The 26,008-nt window shown below is 40.7% G+C and overlaps 1 protein-coding gene across 1 annotated transcript; it reads left to right on the forward strand.

The window, feature by feature from the left end:
* Positions 1 to 931: 931 nt before the first annotated feature.
* Positions 932 to 10,739, forward strand: LOC125902752 (toll interacting protein). Its single transcript, XM_049599348.1, has 6 exons — positions 932 to 1,095; positions 4,137 to 4,286; positions 4,936 to 5,118; positions 5,242 to 5,394; positions 6,113 to 6,197; positions 7,668 to 10,739. The coding sequence occupies exons 1-6, from the start codon at positions 1,063 to 1,065 to the stop codon at positions 7,886 to 7,888; spliced, it is 825 nt and encodes a 274-aa protein (XP_049455305.1). The 5' UTR covers positions 932 to 1,062; the 3' UTR covers positions 7,889 to 10,739.
* Positions 10,740 to 26,008: the final 15,269 nt, after the last annotated feature.

The raw sequence follows: 26,008 nt of genomic DNA on the forward strand, positions 1-26,008 counted from the left end.
GCTGCTCGGATGTTTGTTTGGTTTCTGTACAAATAAAACGTTTCAGAAATGTTCATGTGTCCTGTCTGTCAGAAGTTTAATAGTGTGATTCCATTCCATTCCATATTATCATACAAAAGTAATAAGGTAGGGGAAAATGAGGGGAGAGAAGGGACAAAAGAAAATTAGGGAAAAAGAGAAGAAAGAAATACAACTTCTCTAGGATATCTCCTGAACCAAACCAATTTTTGTTTCCTGTAAGTCTTTTTTCCCCCCTAGTTTATTTTTTAAGCATTTTAGTTATTTAATTTACTTTACTTCTCTGTATTGTGGTAATACTGTGTGTGTATGTGTTATTGTTTATGTTACTGCCATATCTATTTTATTATCTGGATTTGTTTTGTTTTGTTTTGTTTGTTTTGCTTGTTTTTGTTATTTGAGATTTTGAGATTGTGGGGTGGGAGGGACGTACAGTAGCTATTGTAAAGACTGACACCTTTTTCTTTTCTTTTGTTTTTATGAGAGGTAGCCCTACTGTGTAAGAGACTGTAATTTTGACAAATAAAAAGTAAAAAAAAAAAAAAAAAAAGGGCAATAAAATGAAAACAAAATACAACCAGTAAATTTGTTTGCTCCTATCCTAGGCCAAAAACTCCCAGAACAAAACAATAAAAAAACATAAGTCCCTCACCAGTACTGTGCCTCCCCATTTCCGTCCCACCCCCTCCCCTCTCATAAATAACGAACTGTCCCTTATGTCTACATTTACATCTCCCTATTATCTATATTAGTTTTTGTTTAATTTTGTTTAATTTGTTGTTTCACATATGATGTTAAAATGTTCATTTTTAATGTTATAAAATAAAATTTGTAAAAATAAATAAATAAATAAATAAATGATTGTAAATAAAGATTTTTCAAAAAAAAAAAAAAAAAAGAAAGTAGACAAACACTTCCGGGTCAGGTCTGAACTAATCCAAACAGAGGTGGTGTCAACACAGTTGTTTCTAGTTTAGTTAAAACCGTCTGTGATCAAAGAAGAAGAGTCGAGAATCTGATTCATCGTCACACCGGAGAGACAACATGGCGACCACCATCAGCACCCAGCGGGGACAGGTACACTGAGCTCTGTGCTTATTACAGCTTAGCTTAGACTGTTAGACACTGACAGGCGGAACTAGCTTCAGTTTGTCAGCAGCTGTGAGAGTTAACTAAGTTTAGTCATTAAACTGTAACACGCAGCCGTCTGCAACCCTGACTCTGTCATCTACAACACCGCCTCCATCACCTACATCCCTGACATCATCCACCGACACCGAGGAAATAACCAGTACCGTTATATAACTAGCTAATGTTAGGTTAGTTAGCTACACAGGTTAGCTACATGAGCTAGCTAACGTTAGCATCTGTGGGCTAACGTCAACAAACCGTCACAGCAGCTCAATCACGGATTAAGATGCCAAGAATACCCGGGTCTGACACAAGACTGTTGGCTGTAAGAAAGGCAACAACAACAACAAATAATAATAACTGTTATAAATATACAGTGCTGGGGAAGCTAACGTTATTTTAAAACAGAGCTACTAGTTAATTCACATTAAAGAAAACTGCAGTAAAGCTAACGTTACTCAAGTACAGGGATAGTAAATATGTAGCATTGTTGAACACACACACACACACACACACATACACATACACATACACATATATATATATATATATATATATATATATATATATATATATACATATATATATATATATATATATATATATATATATATATATATATATATATATATATACATATATATATACATATATATATATATATATATATACATATATATATACATATATATATATATATATATATATATATATATATATATATATATATATATATATATATACATATATATATATATGTATATATATATATATATATATATATATATATATATTTTGTCACGAACCGGGCCGCACGGCCATGACAAAAAGGGAGACACATACACAAGGAAAGCCAATTAAAGGATTTTTATTTGCTAAAGAATAAACATAAGAAAAAGAACCTAACTAAACATGGTGTTTGCAATCAGTAAAGTCAGTGGTGTAGGTGAGGGCATGAGTGAAACAATGTATGTGTATGATGTTGTAGAGTGCAGAAACTAAGATAAAACCAAACCCAAAACCAAATGCTGCCTCAGTAAGGAGAAGAGAACGAGCAGTGAGCAGCCAGAGCTTTTAAAAGCTCACTGAACTCAGGTGCTGCCACTTCCCTGATTACCCGCAGCCACGCCCACTGCTACCTGCAAGGGAGAACACAACAAGGCAGGCAGGGCAGGGAGGGTTGAGCCAGCTCACAGTTGAATAACTGCACAGTTTAGTTCTTTAGTAGAAGTCAAATAACTCATTAGAATAAATGGTTGTGTACGAACATATCCTCTGAAAAAGAGACCAGAATTGTGAGTAATTCAAATTAAAAATACTGACACACCATCAGCTTTTCCTCCACTTGTTAAATAGTATGTGATTATAATTTCTATGGAGTCAGGACAGTGACAGTAAACAGGCACTGAAAAAAAATTAGTATTGAAAATAAGACCTGAACTGAGAAATAAAACAAAGGCATTAAAAATATTTTATTTCAGTATTTCTTTGGACACTGATGTGTGTTTTTTTTGTGTGTGTGTGATAATCCTTATAATAATCTAATAATAAGATTTTTTTTTTGGTAGTTTTTTTTTCACACTCAGTTTTTTTTTCAGTGACAGTGGCTTTCAATTTTAATTTTCTGTCACTGTATGGTGGCTCAGTTAAAGTCTGTCATACTGCATTTGTGACCAACCTCACATAATCACTGGCCTGTTGTACACACACACACACACACACACACACACACACACACACGCTGCACATGACTCGCACGGCAAGGCAACAGTCATATCATAAGGATGAGTCATTTAGAGTCATGTGATGTTTACAAGATTCTTTCTTTTTAATTGGTGCATCACACAGTGAACATTTGCGATATATATTTAAAAAGAATGCAGCTGGATGCAAAAGCTCCTGTTTATTTTAGTTATTTTCAAAGGGGAGAGTTTTTACACAAACCTCTATTAACAAAATGGTTTCAAGTTTCAGTTACAGTAATAAAATGTTAATTAAACCAACAATAACCCTTCTGTTTGCACTCCTTTAAGGCTCGTTCTGACTGATAATAATATAAATTTTGTAATAACGTGAAACTCTTATATTTTCTGAGACGATCATGATACCCTGAGAATCTCATACTGTTGCAACCCTATTACAGACATTGAGAAGGTATATATGTAAAAAAAACAAAACATAGCACACCAAGTGAGGATAATTCCAGTGTCAACATTTTGCAGTTACCAGGGTGAGAGTATGTCTGTGTCTGTATGTGTGCTGTTATGGTGTTTCCAAGATTCAAATGATGACTGTTATTTTTTATTTGTTTGTTTTAGATTTTTTTTTATTTAGTTATTTCAAGGTCCAGACAGACAACTGAATCACACTCATTGGACTTTATAGCCTGATATAGCTACAGCAACATAGAAGTGAGTTACAGTGTGTAATACAGAAGCCAAAATGGACCAACAAAGTAAATGTAAATATAAGGTATGAACACAGAATAACTGATACGAAAAAAGAAACTGAACTAGATATATAGAAACAGAATGTTGGGGTGTGTCTTCATGATGCTCTCATCACTTTACAGAAGGGTTAGGAAAACATTAAAGAAAAAAAGAACAATAATTATAATTCTTAAAATATAAAAAAGAAATAAAAATACTATTATTATTATAAATACAATTTTAATAACAACACTTAATAATTGTTATTATTATTATTATTAGTAGTAGTATTATAAATAGAATTTAAATAACACAAGGGGACTTAAATTCACCTTAAACAACTGGAGAACATACACATGTAATATACGCCATCCATTTTTCCCTTTTTTTCAAAAACTGCAGTCTAATAAAAAAAAAAGGTAATCCTTTCCAGTCAAGAGTTTTCATTTTGAACCCTAATTTCATTTAAAAAACATATGTGTGCATTTGTCAGGGTCTGTCAGGTTCTATCAGGTTGACCTGTTCGTGTGTCTCATGTGTGCTCTGTCTTGTTCTCAGGTGTACATTGGGGAGCTTCCTCAGGACTTCCTGCGGATCACTCCCACCCAGCAGCAGCAGCAGGTCCAGCTGGACGCTCAGGCAGCCAGACAGCTGCAGTACGGAGGCTCGATAGGCACCGTGGGGCGACTCAGCATCACTGTGGTCCAGGTAAACACAGCTCAGCTTCACTGTCACAGGTGCATCTGGGTCTCATTTGAATACCTGTACCAGTATGGATCATGTTTCTTTAACGTGTACTGTAAGATACAAAAGCACATTATGAAATATGAAATTTAGAGTATTAAGTTCATATTTAGTCTGGAAACCAGACGAATCTGTGAGCTTATGTTTATTTGTTCTGGCAGATGCGTCTGGTGTCCCTCCTGTTCAGACAGATTTCCAGACGGCCTGGCCCAGGCCGGCCAATCACAACTGTTTATCTAATATGAGGCATTTTAAGATGATGACTGACAACATGCAGCCTTCGTGCTTTATACTTAATACGTTACATAAAGATGACATCATCTTTGGCTTGTGCGTCCTCCCGCTGACGACACTATGGCGAGCATAACCCTAGCGTAGTACAGAGTATTATCAACAGGCATTTTCAGAACAAGATGGCTGACCCTGTTTCTCCTCCTCAGTTAAGCCTGTGAGTTACAGACTCTCCTCCCCTCTGTCACACATTTATCTTTTTAACCTGTGTGTCGTGTAAAATAACTGGATACAGTGGAATATGAGGGCGAGCGGAACTGTGAGAGTTTACATCATGAATGTGTCACCTGACTGAAACCACACTGTTTGTTTGGCTGTTTAGGCAAAGCTGGCTAAAAACTACGGAATGACTCGGATGGATCCGTACTGTCGGATCCGGCTGGGTTACGCAGTCTACGAGACACCTACTGCTCACAACGGAGCCAAGAACCCGCGCTGGAACAAGGTGATCCAGTGCACGGTGCCTCCGGGGGTGGACTCCTTCTACCTGGAGATCTTTGACGAGGTGAGGAGGTCACAGAGTCGTGAATCTTCTGACCTGCTACAGAGTAGTATGTGTGTGTTAAGTGATCTGATGAGCGTGTGATTTCTTGTCTGTTTCCAATGTTTCTGACGGTGTGCCGTCCAGAGAGCGTTCTCCATGGACGACAGGATAGCATGGACTCATGTCACCATCCCTGAGGGCCTGAGGGAGGGCAGCGTGGTGGACGAGTGGTTCAGCCTCAGCGGCAGGCAGGGTGACGACAAGGAGGGCATGATCAACCTGGTGATGTCTTTCGCTGTGAGTAGACACAAAGTGCTCTTCCTTTTCTTGTTCTGTGAGACAGAGGGACAGGTTCAGGTTGTATAACTGAATAAAACGATTACAAATATATTCAACAACAAAAGGACAAAGTATTAAACACCAATGACAGGGAAATGTACAGTCTCTGTAATTTTAGAATCATGAATATCATATGTTAGAATTTATTATGTTTGCAGTTATTACTTATTGCTGAATAACAGCAGCAGGTCTCTGTTGGTTGACCTCCGTCTCTGGTGAGCTCAGTGTAGGGCATTTTGTTTTTATCTCCATGGTAACGGATACAGGAGTAAGAGGGTCAACGTTTAGGGTGTAATGTTATGAGGAAGTAGTTTGTTCTGATTGTGTATGTACTGAATGCAACATCATTTTCTCTTTAAGGGCAGCTGCAGTAAATAATAAAAGTAAAAAAGTATGTGATTCAGAACATATGTTGTGTATAGAGGCCTTTATTTTTCTTCGTTTGTGTGTCCTCTCCACTCACTGTTATCTCTGCTGCCCTCTGCTGGTGTGGATGGATTTTACCCCAGAGTCTGCAGGTGGTAGAGTGCAGAGGATGCAGGGATGCGAAACTGTTTGGAGTTAGACATTGCATGGTCAGTAAAACAGATTCAGTCCAAGCAGTGACGCTCTTCATCTTGTCTCTGCGTCTCTCTCTGTCTCTGTGTCTGTGTCTGCATCTCTCTGTGTGTGCCAGTCCTTACCAGCGGGGATGATGACTCAGCCTGTGGTCCTGATGCCTTCTGTGTATCAGCAAGGAGTCGGATACGTGCCCATCGCAGGTCAGACACACACACACACACACACACACACACACACACACACGCACACGGTGCATTTGTTCTTCAGTCTGTGAACAGTCTGTGGCTGTGGAGAAGCTTTGTCAAGTCTGAGAAAGTAACCTTGACGATGTCATGGTGATGTCATCAGGTTCATTGCAGTGTCTGTGTCACTGCACTTTGATGCATTTTTTCATGTTTATTTCTGAATTTTGTGTCGACCACATGAAGGCCTCGCCAACAGGTACGCAGGTATTTTTTATAATGTAACTTTTGCTTTGTGTTTGGCCTTTTGTTCACACACACACTGCACTGACAACAGATCTTTTTAAAACTTCATCCAAGGTGAAGTTGTTCAGAAACTCTTTCTCAGTGCTGACTTGTAGACGGGGAAAACGTCAGAGCGTGCACCGTTATCTCCTCTGAGCGACATCACAAAAGAGGAGACATTTCCTGCAGTGGCGGGCGTGACCAGAATAGTTATATCTCTGACCCTGCTAACAGGACTTTTTACATCTTAACACATGAACGTACAGTTACACTTCGATTACACTGAGGAACAGAGACGTCAGAATTTGCTACAGAGGTCACTGCTGCAGATTGTCTTCAGATTTTTGTCAGGCTTCTGATCGGTCATGTCTTCTTGGTCGTCTTCTTTGCCTGGCATGAGGGTTACAGTTTGGCTTTTTTATGTTTATTTGGACAGATTTTTTTTTATAACTGTGTGTGTAGAAAGGAAGTTTTTTGAAAACGAAGGAGGGGAAACCATGTTTTCAAAAATACCTGTGGACAAGGCCTTAGTGCTGCCCCCCTCGACTTAGAATTTTCCTCATCGACCAGTAGTCATTGTTTAGGTCCATCAGTGGACTAGTCTCCAGCGTGAATGTAATGATGAAATGATATATTTTGGTGGTTTGAGTTGAAGGTGTGAGAAAGAATAGTATCAGTAACATTGTTAACACTGTGCTACATTACAGAGAAATACAAACCGTACTAATGAACCTTCATTAATATAGGCCTATATTTTATCTCCAAGTGCACGTCACACACTGAGCGAGCCGCCTGTTAATGACGCTGTGGGCTAATGGGCATGTAGCTACTTCCATGTTTCAGATGATACGTCATGTTTGTAGTCGACCAATGAAGATGAGTTTACATATCACCTTGGGTTCGTCCTTCACCTTCTCAAAATGATCCCACACTTTGGATTTCCTGCCCGACATGTTATTAACTAGCCTGTGGAATAACCGCAGGTACCAGCCCTGGAAATTAACCTGACTCCTGTCTGACTGCTGAGCGTGGACACTTCCTGTGTCTGTCCTTTCAAATTAAAGTCCCACATGCTCCAGTCATATAGGTTTGGATTTATTTTGACAAGGCACAGCTCCTGATAGAGTTTTGCTTTTGTTTGGGTCAGCCCTACTAGGACTAGAGCTGGCTCTGACATCAGCCGTGTGTGTCCTGTGTTACTAGGAGTGCCAGCAGTCTACAACCAGGGTATGGTGCCCATGGCGATGCCAGCAGCTGTGCCAGCCGGAGGTCAGGTGCAGGTGTGCAGCGAGGAGGACCTAAAGGCTCTGCAAGACATGTTCCCCAACCTGGACAAGGAGGTGGTTCGCACTGTACTGGACGCACAGCAGGGCAACAAGGACGCTGCCATCAACTCTCTGCTGCAGATGGCTGAGGAGCTCTAACTGCAGAAAACAGGCTCACAGTGGACATAACCACACACACTCACACATGTGCATGCACACAGACATATAGAAACAGTCTTTGCTAATGGAGAGACTGTCCACGCGCACACACACACACACACACACACACACACAGACTGCTCGCTCACACACACTGCAGCCATATCTGAGCTCCCAGCAGCTCAGCTGGTAGCCACAGAGATCTGTTTCCTCGCCCTTTATTGACTCCTCGTTGGCCTAACAGTACACGACGCCTGCTAACACACAGCTCTCTGTCACAACCGACACTGGATCCACGCAGCAACGCAACAAATGTGTGACGTCACTGGTTTAAGATGATGTCGATGGCAGATGTGTTTGGGAAATTCATGTCAGGATCATTAAGGTTCGTATTAGGCTTGGGCGGTATCTGTTTATTACTTATGAGAAAAGCACTGACAGAACAGCCTCAGAGTAATAGATTACACACAGCTACCCAGATGTGGATTTTCCTTCATCACGAGTACAGATAACGACACATTTTACTCATATGATACTCGTAACAAGTACATTACCTGTACCAGAGTATTCTGCTCAAACCTGCTTCATACCTGCCTGAAATTTCACTGGGGTGTACAGTAGGTACTTGTGTACAATACGATATACTTTATTGTAACTGTAGGGAAATTCATCTTGGGCTCAGGAGCTGCACAAGTATTGCTGCCTTTCAGAACTGGTCCAGAAGAAAAGAAACACATACTACTGCAAGTTGTGCAGCGTTGCATTTACGTGACTGTACTGTTTACAGTCCTGCAACGTTATCCCCACCACTCAGAGCTGCCATTTTTCTAAACTCAGCCACCCAGATGAGGATTTTCCTTCATCACGAGCACAGATAATGACACATTTTACTCGTACGATACTCGTACTCGTAACAAGTACATTACCTATACTGGATACTCGTTTAATCGGAGTATTCGGCTCATCGCTACTTCATATATTCCTGAAATTTCAGCGGGGGATATACAGTATATGTAGGTACTTGTGTACGATACGATACAATGCGATATGATATACTTTATTGTCCCCGTGGGGAAATTCATCTCGGACTCAGGAGCTGCACAAGTATTGCTGCCTTACAGTACTGATCCAGAAGAAATGAAAAGCATACACCATAAAAACATGGAAACACAAACTTCTGCAAGTTCTGCGACGCTACTGTTACTTGACTGTGCAACCCTGTAACGTTACCCCCACCACTCACAGCTGCCACTTTTCTAAACTTAGCTGCCTGATCCACCAGTAGAGACTGACCTCTGGTGGCATGTGCTGTGCATCACAAACAACACACCAATACAACATCTCCGGATTAGTCTAATAGACAGTATTGAAAATTGTACCGTTTGGTATATCGTGATACCGTCCAAGCCTAGTTCGTACCGCAGCCTGTATCCACGCCGCTGATCCCAGGGTTTGATTTGCACTGTTTGAGCTGTAGTGAGTTGAGTTCAGAGTCCATCTTCTGTTGATGTTGTTATTAATCGTACGTGTACAACATGTCCGTAGTAACCTGCAGTGAACTGTTTCATATGTAGCTGTAAAATATATAGTGCATTCAGAATCTGATAAATTATTATGGATGTCTTAAATTATATAGAATTCTATATGGTGATCAGAGAATGAAGAAATGACTCAGAGGGATGGAGGTTTAGAGCTGAACGCAACGTCTCTCCGCTCCGAGTCGTCTTTCACAGTGATGAAATATTTCTTTGATGAAACTTATCTTCAATCAGTGGAGTGAGGATGTAAATTAACATCCTGTGGAGTAACCTTTGATAAACAGGCAGTACGAGCACAGTGAGGATCAAGATGTTCTTCTTCTGATGACATCAGGATGTTGTCTGTAGAACTTTTGAGATTGAAACACTTCTAAGTTGTCTACACAGTGATTTAGGTAAATTCAGTTTACTCTATTGAGCTAAATATCCACAGCTGTATTCAGATAAAGTTTTTGATGCCTGAGGCGGTGACCTGACTTCAATGAAATGTGTGCTGCATGTTCACCATCAGGTTAAAGCTTGTACATGAGAAAAAAAACTGATTCATGCTTCTTAGTTTGATGTAATGGACCGCAGCTTCTAACGCCACAAGCAGAGCTTTACCTGTTTCTTCTTCTTGTTTTTTAGCCACGGTATTTATATGTGTTGTAGTTCTTAAGCTTTCAGATGACACTTGTAGGTCACAAGGTCTTGATGCGGATGTGCTGTCTGCCAAAGGTTTCATTTCAACCCAGTCACCAGAGAAAATGTTGGTGTTGTACATCACTGCAAACCACAAATACGTTACACAATGCAGTGGTTAATGTGTGGTTATGTTGAAGCACAAAAACCACTTAGTTATGGTTGGGAAGAGATCATGTTCGGGTTTTAAATACCTGGTTTAAAAGACACAGTTCCTGCTGAAAGGGCACCCAAGTCTCAGTTAAAAAATAACAGCTTTTCGTAGCACTATCCCGGCAGGAAAAACAGTGACGGTTCCCAAAATACAACCATGCTTGGTGGCGAAAAAGCTGCTGGAAATGCAGCAATGACTTTCTAAAACAACAACCCATTTCAGTTCCAGTGGCGTGAAGCTTGGCAGGTGACACGCCATCCACTATCCCCTCTTCCTCGTCCCGTCAGACACGTCGACACACTAACTATACGTATAGGACGTGCAGTCGTATTCAGGGTTTGCAGAAACGTGCAGTGCTGACATTTTCCTCTGGCGACTGGGCTGTTCATTTCAGAGATGATGTCTGATCGTTGTGACTTTTCACTTGTGATTCCAAAACTATCGCTGTTGAGATTCTTAAAGTGTCGCAGTCATTTTACTCTGTGTCGTGATTCTGTTCTATTTCTTATTTCTCTGCTGCACAGCACCTGGAAACCCCGGCACTTGCAATTTAATATATTAAATTAATAATTAGCAATTATTAAAATGTTAATTTATTCAAACTCCTGGCAGGAATTGCAGGTGTTTGGTTCCTCACATGGCAGGGTGAAATCATTTCAGAAACAGTGTGAAGCCAGTGGGTATCAGGTAAATGTAGGACGGGGCAAGTCTTTGTGTGAGGTTCAAGACAGGATGTGTCCTCTAAGACAGACGCCTGTGTCCAGTGTGACGAGAGCTTAATTTAAACTACTACAGCTAGAAAAAATGACCCACACCAACAGAAACGCAGTTTGAATCGACTCTTTGTTACAGAAAGGTGTGTTACGTGGTGCAGATACTGGGAAAAATAACCTAATTTCCATCTTTATTTATTCAGCCAAGTTTCTGGTACATAGGCTGAACTGATTTCAATGCACCATTCCACCACACTGACTGCTTGCACAAGGCGGTATGTCGAATAAGCTCATGGAGAGAATGCCAAGAGTGTGCAAAGCAGTAATCAGAGCAAAGGGTGGCTATTTTGAAGAAACTAGAATATAAAACATGTTTTCAGTTATTTCACCTTTTTTTGTTAAGTACATAACTCCACATGTGTTCATTCATAGTTTTGATGCCTTCAGTGAGAATCTACAATGTAATATATATATATATATATATATATATATACATATACATATCCATATATACATATACACATATCCCTCCAGCCCAACACCTCTAACAGGAGGCTCCCGGGGGACATCCAGATCAGATGGTTTCTACCATTCTTTTAACTGGTTAAAGGTTTATTTGGGGAGTTTTTCCTTATCCGCTGTGAGGGTCCAAGGACAGAGGGATGTCGTACGCCGTAAAGCCCTGTGAGGCAAATTGTGATTTGTGATATTGGGCTTTATAAATAAAATTGAATTGAATAGAATTGAGATGCCCGAACCCCTTCAATTGACCCCATTTGAGGTGAAGGAGCAGCGGCTCTACTCTGATCGCTCTGGATATCTGTGTCTTTAAGGGTGGTTAAACAAACCAAACTCAGACCTCTTAAAGTGGACCAAAAAGTGGACTGACAGAAAAGGGACTCGGTTCTTTTTGTGTTCACATTGTCAGTTCATTTGAAAGAGGACTCAGTTCTCTTTCTGGTCCACTATAGTTGTATATATAATATATATTAATGTGGTTTTGTTTTTACTTTGACGGGGCGCTGCAGTGTGGTTATCAAGCCGATCACTTTCAGATGAACATAAAACTTGAGGAGAACCTCAGTGTGTCTGTGCTGCAGACTGTTGCTGTTTGATGTATACTACCTTCCACATCTGGAGACGTGCATTATCTTCTGTGGACCAAACTACTCCTCGTCCTGCGCCCTTGCAAGCGTTACAGACCGCTGTGGTTTTGTCTGTTTTTCAGGCGTCCCAGGTCAACAGCATGTGATCTAAAGGGCTGAATACAACGGCAAAGAGTAAAGTGAACCTGGAGCGCTTTGTGTTCACAAGGCACAGGTTAAGTGAACCGCACCTCAGACTTGAAGCAAACCGAACGTCTGAGTTTGGTTCGCTTCAGAGGGGTCTGAGTTCTAATGCTGAGTCACTGCTCTGAGTCTGTTTAGAGTGCTGAAAAGGACCAAGTGTGAAAACACATAACTAACTATGGGATATGTTATATTTATCAGTAATTTCTTTAAATGACATTACATGTCCACTGTCAGGATTATATTAGACTCCTATATTTTGTAGCGCCTCATCAGCCCAGGCTTTAAATCCTCCATCAGCCCCTCCTGGAAGGAACAAATCATCCCCCCATCCTGGAGTAAGAAGTGAGAGTGAGGCAGTTTTCTCCTCCAGCGCCACCTGCTGTCAACACTCAGTACCTGCCTGAAGTATCACCACTGACACTGACCGTCTGCAGAAGGAGAATGCACATCTGCAGAGGCAGCTGGAAGCCACAAAAGCCAAAAGTATGTGTTTCCCATACTGTTCTTACATGACACACTGTCTTCCATATAGGATTCTATATAATCTACTCATCTTTATATAAATCAGCCTTGCTGAATGTGTATTTTGTTGTCTATCGCTGTATCACACTGTAGGAGGGCTCAAGATTTAAGTGAATGGCACCGCTTCAGTTTACTGTGAGCTCTTTGAACACAGGCGTAGTGAGTGATTAATTTTGCTGACTCATTAATGAGGCTGTTTGTAGTGTGTCCTCTGTCCATCATGTTGTAGATCTATACCTCTGCTACTGAGATGCTTTAAATTCAGATTACATTCAGTTTGGCAAAGCGACAGCGCCACCTGCTGTCAAAACTCTACCTGCCTGAAGTGTTAAGTAGCGGAGAATTATGGGTAATTACAGAGCTACGGAGGATTCGCAATGAGCTAACTAGCTTAACGAGCTAACTAGCTTGCTGATGTTTGTGGACAAATATAAAGTTAATTGACCCAAAAAGCACATGGAGGTTGATTTAGCTTTATCTGTTTGTATATTCAGTGTTAGTCATTAAGTTCGCCGTGTTTTTATAAAGTTAAATATCCGTTTTTATGATTTTTGCCGCCATTAAACACCATCTGTGGTGCCGTTAGCTAACGTTAGCATGACGCCGATACAGTCTATGGTACAGACAGAGCAGGAGCGGGTCGATGGTCGTCCACACCAGGTGTGCTCTGTTGTGTATCACAGGTACGTTTTACTATCGCTCCATTAACTGATGTGATGTTAAACAGGGAGATATAATGTTTTTCTGTGGTTGGTTTACCTCCGGTGTTTTAAAATGCAGTGTTACAATATGAATGTGTTTGTAAAAATGAAGTAAGAAAGGGATAACAGTTCAGTGTATGAAACTAATATGATTTGAATACATTTTTTAAAATATTTGCATTGAGAGATTTTATTTGCATGAATTTAAAATCCACTATATGATCACTGTATCACTTTATTATAGGGATGCACGATTTTGGATTTTTTTTTTTTTTTTTTTGCCAATATCCAATATGCTGATATATAACAACTCATTTGGCTGATGAGCAATACCCATATATCCATATATTATAGAAAATTATTCATCTTTCTTCCCCAAATCCTCTGACTGAATATACCTCTTTATCTGTATTCTTGTACCACAGCTAATCTTTATTTTTTCATGCATTTTCATGAATGTAGGCCTACTGTTTAAGACCATATACTTTTGTTTGCATTTTGCAGTACTATTATTTCACTGTCTAAATGTAATGTTTGGCTCACACTACACAACATTTTTGTCTTTTCCGACAGTAACTGTGTCAGATTAGGTGACTGTAGAGTCAAAAGCCCAGTTGCCACCGAGCAGCACGGTACGTTTCAGTTTGGTACGCTTTTTTTCTGTTTCCAGTGTGAAAAGTTGTGGATGGTACCAACAGAACTTTTCCTAACCATTCCCATGTTTGGTCCCCCTCTGTTGGGGTACCTAGCACACAGATCTGGTACTAAAAGGTGGAGCTGTGAACACTGCAGTCTGATTGGTCAGTAGAGGGCGGTCACTCTGCTCAGGGCTGAGTTGTGTCTGGTTTTGAGGCTCATGTAATCACTGTTCATACTGTGGAGAGTTTTATTAGTAAACTGTAACTATAAAATGAAAGGATGTTTTGCTGCCTCTCACAGCAGCTGGAGTCTGAGAAAAAATAACTTCATTCACTGGGCTGACTGCCGGCAACTTTTAAGGTGGAATGTTAACTTGTAATGTTACTCAATGCATGAGGTGAATGCGAGTTGATGATGTGAATCCTTCAGCACACTTTTATTATTCCATATGAAAACTTTGACCATTAATAAGTTTTAATAATACGTACACATTTAGTAATGAGTGGATCTTAAAGCGTTATATGTATTAATTTTCGGCCGAATTATGTGAGCTACATATATTCTAATCCTCACTGGGAGGGAAAAAAAAGGGTCGCATATCTTCGAGCTACAGCAGCACTAAACCCCTGAGCTTGCCTGAGGAGGACTAAATGCACAAAGCTGCTATTTTTAAATATCCCATGGAGAGAGACTCTCACTGCAGCCTGTTCTATGTATATGTGTACATTGCTGCTTATATTTATAATTATAATTGATAAATGTCAGTGTTATGCACATGTTGCAAAGCGTTGTCTTTAAAAATCAGGATTTAATGTTGGTTTGGACAGGAGGGCTCAGTGGCATGAAGTAGTTGCACTTTATTTTCACCCCCTTGTCAAAGCAGTGACAGAGTAACACAGTGACCTAGCTGCTGCTTCTATCAAAGTTCATTTTTACACTTCTTTTCTTGAAATAAGTACTTAGACTTAAGTGTAATGCTCTTTCCAGCCCTGCATTAGAACAGTCAGCATCCAGTCATTGTTGTATTGGCTGTATGAGAGGGAGAGTTGAAGAGAGAGGAGATGGAGTCGAGAAAACGTGTTGGATGCTGTGATTTCATTAACACTTCCTCCTCCGTACCCCACCACCTTTACCCACCCCTGAGAAGTGACATCTCACCCATCAGGTCATCTCCGACTATTGTAACCAGTATTACAGATGGTGTTTCATGAACACATGAGTATACGCCAGACTAATCCCACTGTTGGTCATATTCCAGCTCCAGTCTTAGGTTAATCTGTTTACATGAACCTCTGTGGCTGAGTGTCCCTGTTGTGATCTATCTGTCTGTCTGCCCAACACCGCAAGATATCACAACTATCACTGGCCTTGTTTCCGTTCCACTGTCCTCTGTTGCTTTGGACCATCCTTTTTTAATCTGATTCTCCAGCTTTGCAGTATCAAACTTCAACACGCATGTTTTATTTTTATGTAAAAGGCCAGTATGAAACTAAAATGAGACGGTGAAAAATGAATCCCTGCAGTGACAGAACCCAGTTTCTTCTCTGCACTAACTTTAACCATAGTCACAGCTATTTTAAGGGGTATTGCCTGAGGGGCCATGCTACTTTATATTCCAACATCACACTGATATTATTATACTCCTGAAATCAGAAATCCAGACATCTGCGTAGAGCCAGGTATGGTTGCTTTAGCTGGACGATAAGGATATTTGCATAGGCACAACAGCAGGTGTTATGTGATTTTTGCATATTTGACTCATATTGCAGAATCCCACTGAGCAAATGATGGGACTGCTATCTGGGCCATGTTGAATAATTCACAGCCTTCCACTCTTAATAGCTGCAATATTTATTCCAGTTTATTTCACTAATACTGAATGCTCAAAAAGTGAGAATTCGCAGGAAAGACCTGGATCTCTGAAGCTAAATTTGAAAGCTCATCCTCAGGTAGACACATAGCACATTAACACAAACACAGACACACAACCTGAGCCAGAAGAAAACTAGACAGACACTGAGTGGAGTGGATGCGTCCGCCACGGCCAAATGCCCAACCAAGTCATCAGAGAAAATATTAGCATTGTACATTTCTGAAAACCATGGATATGTTACGTTTGCACCTTATATATGAAACTTTAAGATTAAACAAAATGGTGGCTAACATGTGCTTAAGTTTAGCCACTAAAACCTCTTGGTTATGGTTTGGAAAAGATCACGGCAGGAAAACTAAAGATTTCTCTGTAAAAAAAAACAACAACTGCTTTTCATGACTAGGGTTGCAGCAGTACACCTGTTTCAAGGTATACTATGGTCTGAGAATTTGATGGTTACCCTACTTTGTATTTGGTTATCTATGGTTTGGTATTGGGAAAAAAAATGTAGCTGAATGGAGAATCTCACCTCCGTGTATGCATCTCCTTCCCTCCTCGTCTACAGACTTTTTTTTACACATATTTCTACTTTAAAAAATTGTCTCTAGTATTAGTTATAACAGTGTTTTTTCACCCTCCAAAAACCCATCTCTTTTTTATTCAATTAAGTGCCATTGTTACTGTTAATAATAATAATAATAATAATAATAATAATAGTAATAATAATGATGTTGATAACTGTATAATTCTGTAAACTGTGATGCCATGAAACTGTGATTTATCTTTTTATAAATGACAAAAGGCACATCTGCCTCATTTTTGCTGTGGTATCGTGATACTACTCAGAACCATGATATTTTCATTGGTAGCGTACCGTGGGTCCCAATTTTGGTACCGTGACAACACTAATCTGGAGGGGGTTCATCTGCAAAAACTAATGAAAAACTAAACAACGGTATTCGGTACTCGGTATTCGGCCAAGCGTTTAATATTATTCAGCTTCGGCTTCGGCTTCAGCCACAAATTTTCATTTCGGTGCATCCCTAATTAAATTTCATTCCATTGCAACCCCATTAATGGCACTGTCCCAGCTACGAAAACACCAACAGGTTACTGCAAAACACTGACATTTGGAGCCTAAAAAACCGCTGCAAAACACCCATGCTGGGAGCCTAAAAAGCTGCTAGAGAAACACCAACAAGTGGCTACAAAACGCCAACGTTTAGAGCCTTAAAAACACTGGAAAAACACCGATGGGTCACTACAAAGCACCCAACTTTATAGTCTAAACATCTGCTGGAAAAAAGCTGACAAGTGGCTACAAAACACCCATGTTGGGGCCTATAAATCTGCTGAAAAAACTGAGACAGGTCGCTACAAACACTAATGTTTTGGAGCCTAATGAAACACTGGAAAAATGCTAATGAGTCACTACAAAACATCCAACTTTGTAGTCTAAAAATCTGCTGGTAAAAAGCCGACAAGTGGCTACAAAACACCCATGTTGGGGCCTATAAATCTGCTGAAAAAACTGAGACGGGTCGCTACAAACACTAATGTTTTGGAACCTTAAAAAACACTGGAAAAACACTGATGGGTCACCACAAAACATCCAACTTTGTAGTCTAAAAAGCCGTTGGAAAAAAGCCGACAAGTGGCTACAAAACACCCATGTTTGGAGCCTTAAAAATGACTCATGAAAACACAACCAGTTTTGTTGTTTGTTGGTCTCGGACAGTGGTCTGCAGTGGTACTCACCTCATGATGACAAAGTCAGCTCATACACTGTGTCAATTCAGAAAAAGATAGAATACAAACAAATGTGCAAATGTAACGTGGTCGTGGTTTGCAGAAACGTACAGTGCCACATTTTCTCCCAGTGACTGGGCTGGTATTATTTGTACAATTTATTGCCACTTAACGATACTTGGCTTCTAGCGTTGAATGACATAATACATCTCAATGAAGCAGCACCCAGGGGATATTGGGAATAATAGGAAGCGAATCGAAGCTGAGGTATGGTGGCAGATTAACTTTTTCCTCTTGGGTGGCCTTATTTCATTACGGTCTCTGTCTTCCTTTCTCAGAGGGCATGTTTAACTCCCCACAGAGTGAAGGTGGGATTCAGCCTTGTCTTCGATGTGATCACTTCTATGCTTGAGTGGGAAAAGTTTTTCACAGGTATCAAGAGTTCCTCCTCTTTGCCTCTCTGCAGGGCAGAGCCACTTGTAATCTTTAGTCCCATTGACTGCCTCAGGAATCCATGTTAAATGTTCTGCAGTACAGAGGGGGGAAGTCACATTGCAGGGATGTAGAAGAACATATGAGGATGAAACATTGCATTTGAATGGCTCAGGGACTCTTGATGCAGTTTATTACATTTGATGTTTCTGGCTCCATGACTGTACAGAAGGTGGTGCAGGCTGTGGTTGCTGCACCCTTATGACTCCCTTTAACTTTGTGTTTGGAAAAATTGACCGTGATCCACACAGGATGAAATCCGACACATCATTTTAAAAATAATGGATGTAGCCATTGTGATGTCACCCACTGGTTTGTGGACTTCTGTTTTGAAGCAACAAGTTTGGCATCATGGCTGTCAGCCATCTTGAATCGTTAGTTGTATACCTACAAAAAGTAATGTACAAGACTTCCTTTACAACCCATGTAACGCTGATGAGAGTAAAGAAGCAAGTAGCATAAAGGGCGAAACACCACGTTAAGGTGGAAGGTTGGTATTATGGAGGGGTCAAACAAAGACCAGAGTTTCCCACAGGAGAGCAGTGTTTGTGTCCTCTGTGAAACTAAATCTACTTGAGTTATTTTATGGTACGTTGTAACGTAGGGTAGTACATTACTTAAAGTACGATGTTTCTCTTCCTAAACCTAACCTGCGTAACTTTACTTTCTTAAACCTAACCTAGGTAACTTTAAGTTAAGTATGTAACTTTACGGTAAGTATGTAACGTGACAATACTCAACTATGTTTCTTTTCCTAAACCTAACCTGCGTAACTTTACTTTCCTAAACCTGACATACATAACTTTACTTTATACACAAAATTTAAATAATAATGTCTCGACACCCAGCCATGATTGTTTTCCTTAACCTAACCGGTAGCGGCACTAATTTGTTACATATACTGTTGTTACTGCTGTATATATCTGTTGTATGAAAATATGTTGCAGTACTATGGTGATGCCTTTACTTCTCTAAACCTAAACAAAGTAACTTTACGTTAAGTACGCAACTTCACATTATGGATATAACATGATGTCACCAAACCATGTTTCTTTTCCTAAACCTAACCCACGTAATTTTATGTTAGGTACATAACTTTAGGGTAAGTATATAACATGACAACAACCAACCATGTTTCTTTTCCTAACCCACGTTACTTTACTTTCCTAAATCTAACCTAGGTAACTTTGTTAGGTATGCAACTTCACAGTAAGTACGTAACTTCAACCATGTTTATTTGCTTAAACCTAACTTGCGTAACTTTTTAATGAGCACGTAACTTAACGTGAAGTATGTAACGTGAGGAGGCCCGACTACAGTTCTTCCCTAAACCTAACCTAACCCATTGGGGCTCTTATTTGTTGGGTGCTAATTTGTCAGATGTCATACGAAACACTGTGTGAGGGTACACCTCCGTACAGCTGACATGAATGTTGAAATTCGCCTTGCAGACAAGCTGTCACTACGAGTGACCACACCCTAAATTATGCAGAACTTTAAGCCTTATTAACATTGTCATGAACAGAGAAATTAGCCAGAGAGACCAAACAGTTTTTGTACCAGGCTGTAATCATGTTTATTTCTGCTGCGAAGTTGGACATTTTAACATGGAGGTCTGTGGGGATTGACTTATATTTTGGAGCCAGCATCAAGGCGCCATTAGAATTGTGTATTTTTTTATTTATAGACGACAGTGCTGGAGTAGGTATTTTTTTTATACACCAAGCACAATTTAAAACAAAACAAAAAAAAAAAAAACATGGTAAATGACGGTGAAAAGGCAGGTTTCGTACTGATCTGTATTAATGATCATATAATACCTAAGGCACATATGACACTGATAATGTTTGACACTAAATTACAACTTTTCATTGTGCATGCTTGTTGGTTGCACAGATACTGTGAGATGTAATTAAATCTGACGTGTTGTTTTTGGGAGGAAAAAAAAAACAATTTAAAACAATAGTAGGAGCTGAATGATTTCTGTTGTGGGCGGTTTTGTAATTTCCTCAGTCTGCAGGCTGCACTGGTGCAGAGGGAGTAAGGCTGGTCTCATATCCTATTCCCCCACACGGTAATGCCTCATTAATAATGTTGAATAAATCATGTGTTGTTAACAGTGTCATTAAACACTCATTTAAACTCTAATTGCTTTGTAATCAATCTCGCACCCTGTACCATAAAACACCCTGCTCTCTTTCAATGTGGAGGTGTTTAGTTTGAGTCCATGTGTATGTTTAGGATGAGCCAAATCACATATACGTAATTAATGAAGGCGTTTATACAGATATGCATCATAAGGTTCGTTTTTAGACACAGGTGGATAATGCTGCTTTTGTTTTAAGGCATCAAATTGGTCATTCACAGTTAAAGTTAGGGTGCTTTCACACCTGCCCTGTTTGGTTCGGTTCGGCCCCCTCAGTGTGGTTCATTTGGGCAGGTGTGAACACAGCAATCACACTCAGGTGTGCACCAAAACAACCGGACCGAGACCTTCTTGAAGAGGTGGTCTCGGTCCGGTTACAAACGAACTCCGGTGCGGTTGGTTTGTGGTGAGAAGGTGTTCCGACCTGGATCTGAACACATTGTTTGGGTTAAACATGAGCATGTTACAGTCCTGGAGAATTATTAATGTGCACCTCCTCCTGTACTGCCTTAAAGGATAACTTTAAGATGACGTCACAGCCGGGAGGACGTGAAGGGTCAGGGAAACACTTAGTATGCTATTTACAGAGATAGCACTGGCCATCTGAACCGGTCAGTGGCGGAAAAAAGCACTTTTAATGTGCAAACTTATACGGGACGCATTTGCCCCCATTCCCGTTTTAGCTCGTTTCGCGGCTCCTGTTGCATCCGCCTCCCTCAATACTGAACCAATTTTAAAACGAGTTGTACCTACGAGTCATACGCACACATACACATGGGGAAATAGGGCCCAGGTTGAAAAATACCAAAGTTACCCTTTAATATGCACATTCAGCACATCCAATGCATCAAAACATTGTTTTCTAGTTGGAGCCGCGTTTGCCTCGTTTTCAAACTGTATGCTTTGACTAAAATGAACAATGACAGCAATATAGTCCACGATGAGCAGCGCTAAAATCAACCTGCGTAGTTGTCCCTCCATTGTGACATTAGAAAGTGTCACATTTATCTTGCAAGTGTACTCTTCTTCAACGTTTGCTTTACTTCCTGGATTTTTCCTACATGGAAATTCTGACCAATCAAGAGCAGCTTTCTCACACAAGGCATTTGATCTGGTCCTCTTGTAAATGCTGCCGTGAGAACACAAATCAACTCTAGGCAATTATACAACTTTGGAACAACACGAGTCCCTGATTCAGACCAGAGGAGATGACTCTGGGTCTGACAGCAGCCTTACTGGGGATTCCCACCAAAAGCTTCATGATTGCCTGCGGGAGCTCTGGTCGTTCTGACATTGCTCACACTGATCACACTTTTGGAAGCCTCCTTTGTATTGCATCGGCGTATTTGCTGAGGAAACGCAGGGCCTGGAGTCATCTGTCCGTCTGGGTCCACAGAGTCCTGCAAACCTGGTCTGCAATTGGCTGCTGCTTCGGCGGCGGCACTGCTCATTTGCGTAAAGTTCAGCTTCTTTCAACTTCTACTTGACGCTCTGTTCGTTCATGGAAAAGTTATTTTCTTCAGCCGCCTGCTCTCGTCCACTCTCCAGGCGAGGCGCAGTTCGAGGCTGATGTGGGAAACAGGTGAGCAGGTGAATGAGGCAGTCAGGTGACTCGAGCATGTGATGGTCGGATGGTGAGTGGCAAGTCCGGAGTTTTTTGGAAATACGTGGGCCTGGAGGAAGTGAGAAGTGAGTGGAGACGGGGCCAGAGGAGCAGACTGAGTAAGATATGGTAACGATATGTGTGTAAATATTTTTATATTGGAATCCCTGAAGTTGTTAAGAGTGACCTGATGTCTGGACTCCACAGTAAATATCTTTCTTTCACTGAGCAGTTCAGTTGCTGAAACGCTGGTGTTGCTAAATCTGTTGTTCAAATATCCAATATCTGCTCTATTCTTATCTCTGTTTTTCACCACTCTGTCCACAGTTGTTTTGGAGTAGCTGGTATGAAATTTGTCTGCAGGAAGGAAGCCCCCCACCCCCACCCCCACATGTGAATATTTCAAGTGGCAGAGTAGATGAGGCTGGAACAGAAATAGCTTTTTAATAAGGCATGTCTGAATGGTTTAATTTGTGCAGACAGCAAGGAAATGGAGAAGCAGCTGCAAATAAGGTGTAATTTCTGTCAAATGACTCCTGAGCCCCCCTCCCTCCAGGATCCAGCTCCCTCTGGAGTGTTTACAGTGTTTGGCTTCTGTGTTTTCTGAGGCCTTCCACAATGATTCATAATTAGTACTGGTATAACCCATCGTTAACATGAGAACGCTGCAGAGTTTAGGGAGAAACACATTTAGCCTTTCAGACACAGGGCCGAATGTACATGAACACAACTTATGTGATAGATAGCAAATTATTACAACTTCACATTTATAGTCTTATCAGTAATAATATTATTGTACTCAACAAACGGATGAGATCTGGGAAGGTTTGACAGGTCAAGCTCAGGCAGTTTTTACAGATTCTTGATAACGGAAGGGGAGGTGGCGACAGACTGACATTATACAGATAAACAGAGCTACATTAAGGTTGGAAATGTTTTACTACTTTTACTGAAATTGTCTTGTGTGTTTTGTTCAATGCAGAGGGGAGAAAAAGCACAGTATTGAGTGCCACAGGTGTACATGGGCAGGTGTGTCACATATGAGTAAGGCAGAGTTTATACTTCTGCGTTGAATCGACCCTGTAGCCATGTAGATGTAGAGCCTACGCGGTAACCTAGCCTGACATTCACCTCTCCAGAAATGTAACTACACGTCGCGGTGACGCAGACCTCCTGTCTGTCTCTGTAAGCTGAACCATTTCCCTCAGTGGAGACAAAGCTTTTATTTACTTTAATTTCACAGATAAAAAAACAATAAATTGTGAAGACAATAAAGCCTCCACAAAAAAGCATTTTAAGTGTGATTTATCCTGGCTTCATGCAGGAAGAGGAAATCTCCACTCATCGCTAGGCTAATTTATACAATGTAAAATGCCATAGGCTTGTGCTAATAATGTTAGCTTGATATATTTGTTTGGAAAACGTGTTTAGTATAAAACAGTTGTTTTGTCAGTGATCCTTGTGAGCTGTAATGAAGCCGAATTTTGCAACGTTACCTTTGTTAAATGTTGCTGTTGTCCCTGATTTTATATGAGGAGAGGAAAAGACTGGTAGCTGCTAGGCTAATTTATACAATGTAAAATGCCATAGACTTGTGCTAAAAACATTAGCATGTTGTATTTGTGGGGAAAATGTGTCGAGATAAAGACAAGTGTTTGTGTGTGAATGCTGTGAGTTATAGTGAAGCTGATTTGTGTACTTGTGTTTGAAACTGTCGCTATTAAGCCATGTTTAATGTGTGTTTAGTGCGTGTTTTACATCAACTAAACTTTACAGCACTTCACAGAATCATCATTGTCACAAAGAAAAATACTTCATAAACAAACCTGTTACGATATTAACCTTGTGTCGTCTTCACAAAAACTCCCCTTTGGTTTCCCTCCGGGTCAGTTTTGACCCAGAGAAGTATAGGTGGGTATAAATACATGTAACAAAAAATTATTGCCCAATTCTGTGTTTCACCTTTTTAGTCAGCTTAACTCCAACTCATTACCACACATTTTATCACTTATTTTTGGAAAATATGATGTCATAGGTCTCATTTGCATGAAGTTACACCTAATTTTTTAGTTAACATAAGTAGAAATTCTAAATTATTTTTACTACAGTTAACTCAAAGGCATATAAATTGGTGGATTATCACGGAGTGGTATATGTCAAAGTTTAGTCAGAATTTTTTTTGAAACCATTTCAAATTTTTTAATGGCAGCAAACACTAACACTCGTTGTCCTCCCGAACTGGACTGACTGGTTATAAAGCATAAAGTATAAAGGATCAGCTAATTCTGTTACACAGCTTTAGCCATCTTCAATCCAACTCATTGCCACAATTACCAATCGCTTAATTTATGGTCAATAGATCTCATTTACATGAAATTATACCTTGTTTTTTAGTTATTTTGGATTATCACAGACTGGTATATGTCAAATATTAGCCAGGATATTGTCAGACTGATGCAAGGTTATTCACAAATAACAGAGAGCAAATTTTCTGTTTCAAATTCATTTTTTTTATTTACAATGAGTAAAATTTATTTCCAAAACTTAAAATACAAATTCCAAAATCAAAAACAGAGAAAAAAAAGTCTGTGTGTGTGTGTGTGTGTGTGTGTGTAACCTGTGACCAAAACACTTCATAGCGTGAAAAATACAAAAACAGTCCCAGTGTGTGAGGGATGTGTGTGACCACAATGGCATGTTTCTTGCAAATGTGTGCATCACATTTCTTGCACCTGCTGCTGGTCTTCAGGTCAATCTTGGGCTCGCAGAACCGGCATCTCCTCCTGGGTGATGAGCTGGGAGGAGTAGCTGGGGGAGGGGGAGCTGCTGCACAAGTGGAAAGTTGAGATTGAGGATCCTGTTGGATTTGTGTCACCAAGCTGGCAGAGGCTGGTGTGCGGGGGAGAACCTGGCGTCTACTGATCAGAGGTGTCACCAGTTCTCTGCCAAGCTCCTCAAGGAACAGCCTCCTCTTCTGGCACTTCTTTCTGTTCCAGCTTGGATCAGTTTCTGTCCAGACGACAAACGAGTTGTAGACCGACACATCAGCCATATTGACAAAGATCACCAGGGGCCAGCGGGCTGTCTTCCTCCTGCAGGAGAACACACTGGTCACCTGCAACAAAAGAAACACGATAAACCATTCAAAAATTAATACCTATTTTCTTACACAAAAATGCAACGCATTGCCCTTTGCATGAATGACAATAAATATTGCATGAAAAAAGTGAAATAGCCTACCTTGTCAAGGTTGTCGACGCCCCCTTTGTTTTGATTATAAGTGAGGATGATCTGGGGTTTCTTGTCCTCCCTGGGGCTCACAACATCATCCCTATGCAGAGTACTCATCAGGGTCACGAGCTTCCTTTCTTGGGCAGTACGACACAAGCGTGTGTGTGTCCGTAAAAGCGAAGAGCGAGGAGTAGCGAGCCCGCTCTCGTGTCGCCAGCAGTGCAGGGGAAGCTCCGGCTTGTTCCGCCTCACCGTTCCCACCATGGTGAGTTTGCGTTTTATCAGCTCCTGGCCAAGGGCATCTGACGTGAAAAAATTGTCGTGTGTTATGGTGTGTCCCTGGAGGCCCTCTGTTAGCTGAAGCACCACTCTCATACCCTGGTTTTTCTCTGGCTGTCCTTGAGCTGGTTTCCCAGTGTAAACATCCATGTTCCAGGCATAGCTCGTCCTAGAATCATAAGCTGCCCAGATCTTGATTCCATATTTACCGGCCTTGCTGGGCATATATTGTTTGAAGCCGAAGCGACCTCTGAACAGGACCAGATGTTCATCCATGGTGAGATCTTTTCCTAGGTTGAACATCATAGGCAGCAGCCATACCCACTTGCTCCACACCTCCCTGAGGTGCTGAGGCGTGCTGGTCGTTTGTCACGGTCATCAAACCGAAGGACTCTTGTGATGACATGAAAGGTTTTGAGAGACAGTGTGGCCCGAAAAATTGCCCTGCCTGACTCAGCATGCCATAAACTCTTGGTGGCCTGTTTGCTTGATCTGTAGACTCCAGCA

The sequence above is a fragment of the Epinephelus fuscoguttatus genome, linkage group LG2, assembly GCF_011397635.1.
Source record: "Epinephelus fuscoguttatus linkage group LG2, E.fuscoguttatus.final_Chr_v1".
Lineage (NCBI taxonomy): Eukaryota > Metazoa > Chordata > Actinopteri > Perciformes > Serranidae > Epinephelus > Epinephelus fuscoguttatus.